General features: G+C 40.3%; 2 protein-coding genes across 2 annotated transcripts; one reads left to right on the top strand and one right to left on the bottom strand.

Annotated features, from left to right (window-relative positions):
• The first annotated feature begins 4,010 nt into the window (after window positions 1–4,010).
• On the top strand, window positions 4,011–6,597 carry LOC311047203 (chemerin-like receptor 1). Its single transcript, XM_084059849.1, has 2 exons — window positions 4,011–4,064; window positions 4,856–6,597. Exon 2 carries the CDS (start codon window positions 4,862–4,864, stop codon window positions 5,984–5,986), a length of 1,125 nt encoding a protein of 374 aa, XP_083915975.1. The 5' UTR covers window positions 4,011–4,064; window positions 4,856–4,861; the 3' UTR covers window positions 5,987–6,597.
• A 2,324-nt stretch (window positions 6,598–8,921) lies between these two features.
• LOC311047178 (nuclear factor 7, ovary-like) lies at window positions 8,922–12,157 on the bottom strand. Its single transcript, XM_084059816.1, has one exon. The coding sequence runs from the start codon at window positions 11,846–11,848 to the stop codon at window positions 10,421–10,423; it is 1,428 nt and encodes a 475-aa protein (XP_083915942.1). The 5' UTR covers window positions 11,849–12,157; the 3' UTR covers window positions 8,922–10,420.
• Window positions 12,158–14,019: the final 1,862 nt, after the last annotated feature.

Raw genomic sequence — 14,019 nt, 5'->3', positions numbered from 1 at the left:
ATAGTTCACCCCCCCCCCCCCCCCCCCCGCAAAAAATAAAACTTATTTTCTATCAATTACACACCCCATGAAGCCTTGAATTCATGGACATTTTTTTGTTTTTGTCTCATTCCTATGCCAATAATTTTACTGTCTCCTACCACTACACTTTTGTACAGTATGTAGGGCTTAAAAGGGGATGAAACCCTTTGTTTTCTGGTTAAGTTTAAAAACTACAGCAGTGTAGAAACAGCAGGTCATTTCATAATATTACAGTACAAGCACTAAGCACACTGGATATACACAGTGGGCACATCATGTTAAAGTGGCCGTTTTTCAAATAAGACCAATTTCTTATTTGTTTTAAGTAACGCAAAGTACACATGATTTGAACATCACGGTACATCATAATCAGACCTGAATTCGATCATTAAGGCGTGTCCATGTCCTTTGACAAGTTATTAAATCTAAATCCAATACACCCAATAGTGTAGAATGTAAATATAACGCATCATTATCCATGTCTAATTTAAATCCGGCACAGTAGTGTACAATTTAAATCCAACCCAGCCAGTAAATGTGATGGCACCATAAAGTCTTTAGTTCAACCACTAACGAACTGTTGCAACCAGACAACCACACAGTATAATACACTTTTTAACGTTTATCCCTTCGTTTTATTTACCTACAAACGTTTCTCCATCGTCAGTTACAACCAGTCATGACATGCTTAGGGGGAGTTTTAGTAGATCTACAAGATCACAGCGCCTAGCAATGCGTCGTGTTGAGAGCTTGTAGATCTTTTTCTCTCCCTCTCATTTCTTTCCGCCGTAGGACGAACAGCTACAACAGTTTACACTGTTTAGCGTAAAGGTGAATAAAACATTGTTACCTGGTTGGGAAACCTTGAAGTTGATGATAAAACAGATTAAATGTCTGTTTAAACTTCCGTCCCTCTCAAACAAACTGGCCCAGCAATCAGAAGTTCAACTCTTTATATATCACATCCAGCCAATCACAAGGCTCTGTAGGGTGACGTCAGACAAGAACCTCGCCCCCCATTGGCTGATATGGATGACCAACGGCAGACCCAGAGAGACAGTTAAAGCAGGACTGACTTAAAGGGATAGTTCACCCAATTGATTAGTCACCCCATAGAGACTTGAATTCATGGATATTACTTTGTTTTTGTTGCATTCGCCTATTAAAGCCAACCATTTGATGACCAGAGGAGCGCTAGGCAACGGTTCCGGTAGGAGATACAAAGGAGACTCTGTGTGTCTCCTACCGGAACCACTGCCGGTCATCAAATTATTGGCTTAGGAATGCAACAAAAACAAAAAAATACCCATGAATTCCTCTACAGTAGACAGACATAGAGGATCTGGTATGAGGGCTCTGGGGCTTGAGTGGTTAAAGTGGTTAATGCAAACAGTCAGGGACGTGCACAGATAGACTCTAGGAGGTGCTAGAGCACCTTCCCTTTGCCCTCTTGACCAGAAGTGCCCTTTTGAAAAAAAGGGGGGGAAAAAGCTTCTTTTTTTTCAGTTTACAGCAGCAGGTCTTCAACAGGGGGTCCGGGACCCCTAGGGGGTCCTCAGAGTTACTACAGGGGGTCCGCCAAATCTTTATGTGATATGATTTTTCTTTTTACCATAACCACTCGAACCCTAGCATCCCTTTTCTGAGGAGAACTTTAGCCAAAAATATATTTTTGGCAAAGAGGTATAGGTGTAGAGAGAAAAAAGAGCAGACCAAGTATTAAACAAAAAAAAGTATAATTTACTTGAGCACCTGCCCCTCAAAATGTCTGTGCACGCCACTGCAAACAGTGTTGTTTTTTTTTGCATCTCAGTTAAACTTTGACATTTAAATGTGTGTGAAGCACTTCAATGTCTACAATAGCCTACCCGTTGTTGCTTACCTTCACTATCACGGGGACGTCCCGTAGCTCCTACATGACCATTGGGGCTTCACCCTAGCTGAGGTCACCATGAAGGCCCAATTATGTGCTGACCTTGGCTTCAGGACATCACAAGGCAAAGGAGGGCGAGCAGTGAGCGCAGAGCAACACTGACCTCAGGTCTCTGGTTTTCTGCTTCATAGACCATATTCACACGGCGGCCATTTTGGAATTTAACATTGAAAGTGCCATCCCGTTGCCGTGGGAACCGGGGTGGCACTTCATTGACTTAATAGCAACACGTGTCCATGAAAATGAATGAATAAATGTTCTGACCCACGATGGTGAGACTAAAAAGTTTGAGATCCTTGCAGGAGTCCAATAGGGTGACGCCCTGGCCCTCTTTCTGTTTATTGGGGCTGTAGATGAAAATACATCAAGTGCTGCAGTATTCTGCAAAAATTGCTCAGTGGTGGTGAAGAAGGGAACTTTTAGACAAACCACAAATGTGTGATTCTTAACTTACAGGAACAGGCCCAGCCCTCAGGATGTTATCTGCTAACTTTTTTTCACTATTATTTCCTGTTAGCATATACCTTGGGCCATTACAACAAGTTCATACCGAACACCCCCAACTCTGGGCCGTTTGGTCTCAGGGGCCCCCAAACCCCTTTTTTGGTATATGTCTCTGGCGAAATGATGTTAATGAGAATATTAATTTACAAAAATAATATAATTTGTATATAATTTGTCTTACACATGAAATTTGGCATGGAGTATCCTGACACATAGGGATAAGTAGCAAAATAGGATTCTGGTGCTTGCTACCATTGTATTTCAAAACATCACCCACAACATCTCCAGAAACACAAAAAAAAAAAAGCTGTCCACTTGACAAATTCTCATCAAATATGATTATTTTCCAACACTTTATGGTGAATATAACTACTTCTCTTGTAGGCTATATAGAAAACTTCCCACATTCAAGCTTCAATTTGAGCCCAAGATTACCTTTCTATCTTAAAAATTACTGTTTCTGAAGCCATAATACTGCATTATACCTCAAATCAGAGAAAATAGAATATTCAGTCAGTAGCTTTCCAGAAGCCTAGAATGTATGTAGCAATAGGTTCATATGTACTGCTAAAACTGTTATCTTAAGTTTGAAATATGAAAAGTGAATAATCCAGCAGGAAAACAAATGCTTTTAAATGGATTTGCACAAAATAGTTTAATAGTACTGTATTATACTGTACTGTCCTGTCCTGTCCTGTCCTGTCCTGTCCTGTACTGTACTGTACAGTACTGTACTGTATATACAAGATAGGTAGTTATATTCACCATAAAGTGTTGGAAAATAATCATATTTGATGAGAATTTGTCAAGCAGACAGCAATTTGTTTGTTTCTGGGGATGTTGTGGGTGATATTTTGAAATACAATGGTAGCAAGCACCAGAATCCTTTTTTGCTACTTACCCCTATGTGTCAGGATACTCCATGCCACATTTCATATGTGTAAGACAATTTATGTAATTTTAGTACATTTATATTCCCGTTAACATAATTTTGCCAGAGACATGTAGGCTACCAAAAAAAGTGGTTTTGGGCCCATGAGACCAAACGGGCCCGAGTGGGGGGTGTTCAGTATGAACTGGTGATGGCCCAAGGTATATGCTAACAGGAAATAATAGTGAAAAAGTTAGCAGAGAAGGGCTGGGCCTGGCTCCCGGACTACTTGGCTCGAGTGTCGAGTCCAACTGTAACTTTGTCTCTATCGTCTGCACCATCATGGCTGACACATGGATCAAATGAAAGCTCACTTTTATGTTAATGTTATTAATGAGAGTCCACTACGATGTTGTTTTTTCCCCAACTCATGTGAGACATTCTCAAGCATGCATTATTTTGTGCACTTTAGATGCAACACATTAAAACATGAAGTTCATAAAATGTACAGATTCTGCAACATAGTAGTCATACTTCTCTCTTTTATCTTTTTGTCATCGGCTTCCTCCCACAGAATGAAAGAACGTAGTTACTACTGTCATTTCTCCTTCCATCCCTCCCCCTGCGTATGGCTGACGTGATGTCAGACACACCTTATTAGAGATAAGAATTCCTCAGCATTCACTGACTACATGTTTGAAGAAGTCACTTCTCTGGTTCAACACATTGAAGCTGGTATTTATTCTTCTTTTATTTATCTAAACAGTCAGAATAAGGAATAATTGCTATTTAACACTTATTGTAACATTAATATCCAGTGGTGTAAAGTAACTAAGTACATTTACTCAAGTACTTTACTTAAGTACAATTATGAGGTACTTTTAGTTTACTGGAGTATTTTAAAATGTCTATACTTTTACTTCTACTCCGTTACATCTCAGAGACAAACATTGTACTTGTACTCCACTACAATTATTTGAAAACTAGTTACTAGTCACTTTGTAGATTTTGATTATTATTACGAAACATACATTAACCACTTCAGCCCTATTTAAACTTTGGCTTTTTGAAAATAGCAGATCTACAAGCTCACAATGCATCGCATCGTGACGCATTGTGAGCTATTTTCAAAAGATTTTTATACATTTTATACATTTGAAAACTTGTAAAATGGGACATTCTGCATAATGAGTACTTTTACTTTTGCACTTAAAGTATATTTAGATAGTTGATACCAATACCTTTGTACTTTTACTCAAGTAAATTTAGTTTACCGGACTTTTACTTGTTTTACACTATTTCTACATTGCAGTATTGATACTTTTACTTAAGTAAAACATTTGAGTACTTTTTCACCACTGTATATCACCTCTAAATAAGGGTTGTAAATGTTGATGTGTGAAATGATTCATCATGTATTTAGGACATTATACATGGTTATGGAGTCTTACTGAACCATATGCAGGAAGACATTAAGACAATGAATAAATGGTGTAATAAAACAAAGCTTTGTTTTGTAATTTTAGTTTTTTATGACCACGACTGCTGTCTATCACTATAAAACCATGGATCTGTCTGGAGGAAACAGCTCTTTCTGGGAGGACAAGGACAGGGATGAACATGCTGAAGTCCATGAGGATGAACTCAAGAAATCCCTCAAGATCGTGTCCCTCACCATTTACAGCCTGGTCTTTGTGCTCGGTGTGTTGGGGAACGGAGTTGTCATCTGGGTGACGGGCTTCAAAATGAAGAAAACCATCAACACTGTTTGGTATCTCAACCTCGCTGTGGCCGACTTCCTCTTCACAGCGTTCCTGCCCCTGAAAATCACAGAAACAGCTCTGGACAACCGCTGGCCCTTTGGCAAATTTATGTGCAAACTGAACCCTACCGTTCTACACTTAAACATGTATGCCAGCGTCTACACTCTGATGGTCATCAGTGTTGACAGATGTATATGTGTGGTGTGGCCAGTGCGGGCCAAGAACCACCGCAGTGTTAGAAAGGCCTCTTGTGTGAGTCTGGGTGTCTGGGTACTGGCCTTGGCTCTCAGCTCCCCTTACTGCATCTTTCGGGACACACAGCCCTCCTTCCATGATAAGGACATCATCTGGTGCTTCGACAACTTTGCACCCACCGGTGACTACAGTCCACCTGCAGTGAAGCAGTTGATTAATTTTCGACTTGGGGCGATGATCATCACTCGCTTCCTCGTGGGATTCGTGGTCCCTTTCACCGTCATCGTCTCCTGCTATTCTGTGATCATCTACCGGCTCAGAAGGAATCAGTCTCTGGCCAGCCACTCAGGTCGCCCCTTCAGAATCATAGCAGCTGTTATCACCACTTTTTTCCTTTGCTGGGCCCCCGTTCACATCATAGATCAGATTCAGTTGGTGAATATCTTGGTGACATATCACAGTGAAACGCCGAATAATGTGATCATCATTGGGTTACCCATAGCTGTCAGCCTGGCATGTCTCAACAGCTGCCTTAACCCAGTGTTGTACGTGTTCATGGGTCAGGATTTCAAGGATGTATTTCGCAAGTCTATCCTGAAAGTGATGGAGAAAGCCTTCACTGAAGAGCTGCCTCAGCCCAACACTTACACAAACCCAGGGATCATCAGTCATAGCAAAGATAGAGAATCCCTTTTCTGAGGCACAGTTGTAGGGTTATTAGAATTGATTTTAGTAAGCGCAATTGTAAAAGAATACATAAAAAAAGTATTATTTGTAATCGTAGACAGTCACAAAACCCATTTTAATTTTGTGTTGGCCATTGGTTTATCAAGATTTATGTTTAGCAGGCATATGATGATGAACTCCAGCTTACAACTTAATTTAAGTTGTACTGGTTTATTATGATTAGTTTATTATTATTTATTTTCATTATTATAATTGTTTTTGTTTGAAAAATGTTGCATACTTTAGAATTTTTTTAACACAAATTCTATTCTCTCCAGGGGGTCCCTGCCACAAAACATTTTCAGATGGTGGTCCGCGGCCAAATATATATCAATTTGGGGGAAGAAAAAGTTTGAGAACTACTGATTTAGAAGGCATTTGTATAATCGGCCTCAAGCCTTAATGGGTCCGTTAAACATTTGAATAATATGATCTTCAGTTTTGGAAAAGGTAGCCTCTTTGCTCAAGTAAATACTGAAGTATTCAAAAGTACACATTACATTTTCTTTTTTAATATCAATGCATTACAAAAACATGCAAAAACATTGTTTCAATTTGAATTAAATGAATAAATAAATAATAAATTGTTATTATTACCTTTCTATTTATATAAACTATATATTAAACTCCTGGTCAATATTACTGAACTACAAGTGAAAGTTGCTCTGTCAAATTTGTATTTCAGTTAAAGAACTGGAGTACTTGCTTTTAAAAATACTCAGGTATTCAAAAGTATAAATTACAAGGCTTCAGGACACCACAAGGCAAAGGGGGGCTACTTTTAGAGCAACCCTGACCTCAAGTGGTCGTTCAGTGAACTGAACACTGCTCTGGTGTGCGTTCCACAATTTAGTCAACAAATGATATGGAAAGAAGCGGTGAACACAGGGAAGGAATTTCATGGAGGCCATGGCCCATGGTCGCCGTTGCCCCTCAGTTTGGCCTTTTGCCCCTCAACAAATGACCTGCTCTGAGGCCACTGTGGCCTTAACGCCCCGCCCACACTGCCCCAGCTGATTATACCAGGGCCGGATCGTCCATAGGCCTTGCCCCGGGTCACCAGAGAGTTCTGCACTTTTGTTTGTGGATTTTGAAATACAAATCTAATCATATTCTGTTTGAATTCATGTAATTAATGTACTGGGGTTTGATCCTGGCTCAGGATAATTAATATTACACATTATATTGCTTATCGCCTCAATTGCTGATCTATGAACATTAAGCTGATGAAATGGTTGCTTGCAGCAATTGTTTTATATATACTCTGTAATGGTTTAGCATAGTCCCCATACTGGCCATTATGATGGAAAAAAATATATTTAACATAGCATTGCATTCAGATTTATGGTATGGTATGGGGTGTGTATGGCATGGTATGGTATTTGTGGGCTCATGACTGCTATGGTGTCATATTTGGTGAGTTTGTACTGTAGCTAATATCATGTAAACCAGTGGTGTCAAACTGGTGTTTCGTCAAATCTGGCCCGACTGGACAAACTTGTTCTATGAGAACAATCCGTGAAGCCACAGCCAAGGTCATTAGCATACAGAGGACCATCACCATGGCCTTTTGTTAGGCTATTCAATATTAGTTTTAATTTCTTGAAATCATATTTATTTAATTTGCAATAATTCAACTGTATGGCATGCTAATGTTTTGAGACATTGTATTATATTACTACACAATAGTCAATAAATGATTCTACACAATAAATAAATATGTTTTAAATAACTGATCTAAATATGGATTATAGTTATGATAAGTGTTATAATATAATCATGTAGCTCTACAACAGAGGCATAGCCATGACAGCAATGGTACAAAATAATATTTAAAAAAATGTATATATTTTTTTTTTAAATAATAATTTCCAGCCATTCGGCCAAGTGTTTCCTATATTCGGTTTTGGCCAAGAATTTGATATTATAGCAGTGACTGAGATGTAGTGGAGTAGAAGTAAAAGTACTGGAAATTGGAAATACTCTAGTAAAGTAAAAAAATACCTAAAATCTTTACTTAAGTACAGTACTTGAGTAAATGTAATCAGTTACTTTACACCACTGTTGTTCTATAAATCTAAGTATTTTGCGGAAAAATTCTGGCACTGTAGTGAAAACATGGCTTAAAACATGGTAATCGTTACCTAACCACCCACACACATTAACAGGTATTGTTTAACTTCAAATTGAATTATTCTACTTAAAATGGTTTATTGGGGCTCCTTACAAATTGCATTTTTTTTTTAATGTCAATAATTAAAGTAGCTATTCTTCTTAATACATAAAAAAAAGTGATATACGTAGTTAGTGGCAGTGTCTGAGACAATAGATTCTGTAGAACTGAACTGAATACGTGTGAGCGCGCATGCGCATCCGCAACTGGTTTCGGCCCACATCAAGTCACCATTTGACCAATGTGGCCCGGACCCCAAAATGAGTTTGACACCCCTGCTCTACGGCAACCTTCTTTAGCCGATCTACAACCTCACAATGCCTAAGCTTGTAGATCGGCTATTTTCACACACAAATATTTGGTGGCCCCCCTGTAGTAACTCTGACGACCCCCTAGGGGTCCCGGACCCCTTGTTGAAGGCCCATGAATTATGGCGTGTTGCAACCATTGCTTTTACTGCAGGTGCATACCGCCACGGGAGTATGAAGTATGGGTCTGGATTACTTAATAATAATGATAATAATAATATTGAATTGAAGTTAAATGGAGAAAAAGGACATTTACCCAATATTTTATTGTTATATTATTTCAACACTTTTAACTAACATTTAATACAATACACTTTAACATCGATTCATATTTCTTTGAAAATTAACAAAAACATCAACTGAATATGTTGACAAACAACTGATGGAGATGGTTTGTTTGATTGATTGAATACTTTATTAGTCAGAAATGTAAACAGCATAGTCAGGCATTAAGGCTAAAAGGATAACACAAAAAAAGTGCTAGGGACTTGTTTCCATTGTGGTCCTATGTAATCAATTAATCAATACATTCACGGATACTGATTAACACTAGCATTTGCTTGCATCTTTCATAGATGAAGCAGACAAATACCCCACCCACAACAACACTGTGTTGAAGGACAAGTAATTGTAATTATTTAGGTTACAGAATCCTAAAATATTCCGTAATAAAATAACATTTTATTACCCATAAGATATTTTACAGTAGATTGTATTTTTCACATTATACTTTTCTCTCTTTTAGAATACTGTACATGAAACCAGGTCATCACACAGCTATTCAAGAGAGAGGGAGAGAGAGAGAGAGAGAGAGAGAGAGAGAGAGAGAGAGAGAGAGAGAGTTATAGAAAAACAATTAAGAGAAAAAAAGTAAAAGACCATTAATGCATCAAAAGTAATCAACAAACTGTACCATAAAAAACTGGTCAAACATTGGCCAAATTGTCAAATAATATAAGAACGTTTTGAAAATAGTAGATTTACAAGCTCACAACGCCTCACAGTTATTTTCACAATACTTATCTGTCGAATCGAGTCAAACTAAATTGAATGCCTCAACTCCTACAATTACAGTAGAGTACCCTACAAGTTTAATGCATTTCTCCAGACAGTTTTCACGGCGCGCGCACACACACACACACACACACACACACACACACACACACACACACACACACACACACACACACACACACACACACACACACACACACACACACACACACACACACACACACACACACACACACACACACAGCCAAGTCATGTGTACTTGACTAATGAACAAGAGCTTATTTGAAATAGTCCGTGCTGGTATTAGAAATAAGGATGGGTGGTGGTGCTGGAGTGTGTGTGGATGAGGGGCAAAATTTGTACCATCCCCATGTCCATAACTCCTAACGTCTGGCTGGCTTGTGTCTATTGTTCAGACATTAATCCTCCTCCTCCTCATCATGTCTAACAGAGGTGTAAAGTAACACCACTCAAGTACATTTACTCAATTACTATACAGTTTTGAGGTATTTTTTACTATACTGTACTACTTTTACTTTTACTCCACTACATCTCTGAGGCAAATATTGTACTTTTACTCCACTACAATTATTTGAAAACTTATAGTTACTAGTTACTTTGTAGATTTTGATTATTATTACAAAACATACAGTAACAACTTCAGCCCTACAGTATATACATTTCGGCCATTTGAAAATAGCCTGCTATTTTCAAAAGATTTTTGTGACATTCTGCATAATGAGTACTTTTACTTTTGGTACTTTAAGTACATTTTGATGCCAATACTTTTGTACTTTTACTCAAGTACATTTTTTATACCAGACGTTTACTTGTGACAGAGTAATTCTACATTGCGGTATTGATACGTTTACTTAGGTAAAGAAAATTGAGTACCCTTTCCACCACTGATGTCTAACTAAGTTGTTCCACAGTAACAGAGACCTTCCTTGGTAACATCTTCAGGGGGAGAGTATGAGGAGTGATGATGTAGGGAAAGAGTGTGTCAGTGAAGGTGTGTGTGAAGGCGTGTATGTGCGTGTCGGTGTCAGGATCAGAGAACGACAGCTTTCCTTCGCTCCAGTCCAGCTGGACTCGGATCCTCTGGGGTTTCCAGTCCACTGAGAGGTCGGCGTCTGACCCCGTCGTGGAGTATGCCGTGTATTTACCTTGGCGCAAAGATATTCTCCAGAATTGACCCAGTCTGTTTCCCTTCCTCTGAAAGGCCTCTGACAACACGCCCAGTATCCAGTAGGTGTTGTCTCCGACCTCGACGTCCCAGACGTGAGTCCCTGAGTTGAAGCCCTCGGAACCCAGGACGCAGGGACAGCAGTCGAACCTCTCCGGGTTGTCGGGGAGCTGCTGTCTCTCTCCGCGTCTCACACTGGTCAGATCGGAGGACAGGACGTATTCCGGATGGGCGGTGTTGGGGTCCAGAATGACAGGAGTGTAGGAGACGATGTCCTTCATCTTGTCCCAGACTCTGAAGGCCAGGTTGCCCAGGTGTTTGGTCACGTCTATCATTGCTCCCAAGACCACCTGTGGGTCCTGCAGCGTGAACTGGAGTCTTTCCACTGTGGTCTTGTAGTTCTGCAGGAATGAGACGTGTTCAGCTCTCAGCTCCTCCTCTATGGCTCCGATTGTGTCTGAAAGGCTTAAAATGTCTCTGTACAGACCGTCGATCTTCTCCTTCATCATCTGACTCTTCTGCTGCTCTTCCTCCCTCAGCGCAGCGACGCTGGCCTCCTCTTCCTTTTGTAGAAACTGATGAAGCTTCCTAAACTGCTCCTTCATCTGCACCTCTGTGCGCCAGGCCTGGACCTTAATGTGTTCTGCCGTTTGATCACAATTTGTTTTAACTTTAGTAAAGACCTTCAGTTTCTCCTGTAAATCCCTGTGTGATTTCCGGACTCCCTCCTTGAGGTCCAGAGCAGCCTCATCGACGGGTCTGAATCTGTGACTGGTGTGTTTCTTAGACTCTCGACACACGACGCACACTGGCTGTTGATCCTCCTGACAGAAGAGTTTGAGTTTCTCGGCGTGCAGACTGCAGAGATCGGCCTCGGACCTTTTTGACGTTCTCTTACGTTTTGAAGCTCTCTGAAGTCTCTCCTGCGTGAAGGCCTCACACAGGCGCTTCAGAGCCAGGTTACAGGGTGGACGACCCCTTGGATGCATTTTCTTACAAACCGGACATTCCTTCATTTTCTTCTCTCTCCACCATTCCCTCAGGCAGGTTTTACAGAAGCTGTGGCTGCATGACAGGACAACAGGATCCTTAAAGATGTCGTGACACACAGGACAGCAAAAATCCTCCTCTGAGAGAGACGACGTAGAAGCCATTTTGTCCCCGAGTGAAGCTACAAGTACAAACACTCAATACAGGAACTCAGTCAGTGAGTCGTGGTGACACTCCCTCCTCTCGAGCGTTTCCTGAAAGTTTACTTTCACTTTGAATGCTGTCGTCTTTGCTAAAGTCTATTCAGCTGACAGCCAGCAGCAGCGTGGTTCATGTGGTCTGGGTCAGTAATTCCCTCCTGTAGCTGTAGAGAGTGCCAAGTCTGTCCACCCCGTTGAGCTACAATCCTCCCCATTGAGCTATATAATAGTGTCTCTTACTGGAAGATCTTTGTTTGATCTGAAGGTAACTCTTATCAGCTAGTCTGACACTGGCTGGGGGTGGAACTTTGACATACCAGACCTGTTGCCAAGTTCTCTTTCTCTCTCTCTCTCTCCCTCTCTCTCCCTCTCACTCACTCACTCACACACACGCACTTGTGTTACTAGCATTACTTGTGAGGACTTCAACATTTTTTAGGAATGCTGTCTTTGTATTTTTAAACCTAGCCCTAAAGCCATAAAAATAAGTCGATATACAAGCTGCAATTCCTTCGGTGCATGACACATTACAGCCATAACTCCAACCCTTAAACCTAACCCCAATCTGAACATTTTCCTGAATTGTTAAACTAACTCTTTAAAAAAAAGTCTTAACAATACAACTATCCTTTTCTTTTGGGAGGACAAGGAAAATGGTCCTCACATTGTCTATTTCTAAAACGCTACAATACTTGTGGGGAAATTTGACACCCTCACAAGTATAGTAATACAAGCACACACACACACACACACACACACACACACACACACACACACACACACACACACACACACACACACACACACACACACACACACACACACAAGTTAAACCTGTCTCTCTTCCTCTATCTCCCCTCAACTGCCTCGGCGCCTCTTAAAGGAACAGTACTGTACATACAAGCATTTCCTGAAAGTACCACGGCACCCTGTATCTCTCATTACAAATACACACCAATAAGGAAACCCATTCGGTTATTATTTTTGAGTGGTGTTAGCCACTCCAAGGACTGACTATGTCTGTGTGTCCGTCCGTCCGTCCGTCCGTCCGTATGTTTGCGGACGGCCTCAACATGTTTGTGCCTGGCCTCAACAGCTGTGGCTGATTGCAACACAAAGATGCAACCAGTTACACTAATTATATGCAAACAGGAGTGCAACACACACACACACACACACACACACACACACACACACACACACACACACACACACACACACACACACACACACACACACACACACACACTGTGTCTTCGGAATTCAGTAGCCTACTTAAAGTACCAAAAGTAGAAGGTACTCATTATGCAGAATGTCCCATTTCACAAGTTTTCAAACGTATAAAAGGTAGACTAATTAGAGGTAGACTAGAAAATAGCAGATCTACAAGCTCACAATGCGTCACATCGCGACGCATTGTGAGCTTGTAGATCGGCTATTTTCAAATGGCTGATCATGTATAAGGCTGATATGGTCAATATATGTTTTGCAATAATAATAAAAATCTACAAAGTAACTAGTAACTAAAGTTTTCAAGTAATTGTAGGGGAGTAAAAAGTACAACATTTGCCTCTGCGATGTAGTGGAGTAGAAGTAAAAGTATTGCAAATTGGAAATACTCTAGTAAAGTGAAAGTACAGTACCTCAAAATTGTACTTAAGTACGGTACTTGAGTACAGGTACTTAGTTACTTTCCATTCCACCACTGGTCTCTTAGTCACTTTATACATTCCCCTTGCCCTGCTGTATAGCACGTTATAGAAAAGAGGAAATTACCTACCTAGGTCAGTAAGTCAGAAACAAAAAGTGTTCTGAACTTCATAAATGTAGGATGAAACTCACCAAACACTTCAACAAAGGTCTCGAAACCCACCTAGTGAAATCCATAAGAGAGAGAAACAAGCTAAGAAAAAAGCTACTGAATAGTGTTTCTGAACACATTTGCATACATAGTGTATATCTGTTGCCAGAACCTTAATAAAATAAAATAAGTACACATTTTGTCTGTGTACAAAATAACTTGAGAACAGATGCATTCTCATGAAACTTGGTGGGAATGATCAGTAGGCTAGGCTGCCTACCCACAGACAAGACCGAGGCAGAACAGAGGGTTTCTTTGTTGCGTGCGCGGGGTT

Source organism: Gymnoscopelus microlampas (assembly GCF_963454915.1).
Source record: "Gymnoscopelus microlampas genome assembly, chromosome: 6".
Taxonomy (NCBI): domain Eukaryota; kingdom Metazoa; phylum Chordata; class Actinopteri; order Myctophiformes; family Myctophidae; genus Gymnoscopelus; species Gymnoscopelus microlampas.
This window is presented reverse-complemented; position numbering and strand designations above follow the sequence as displayed.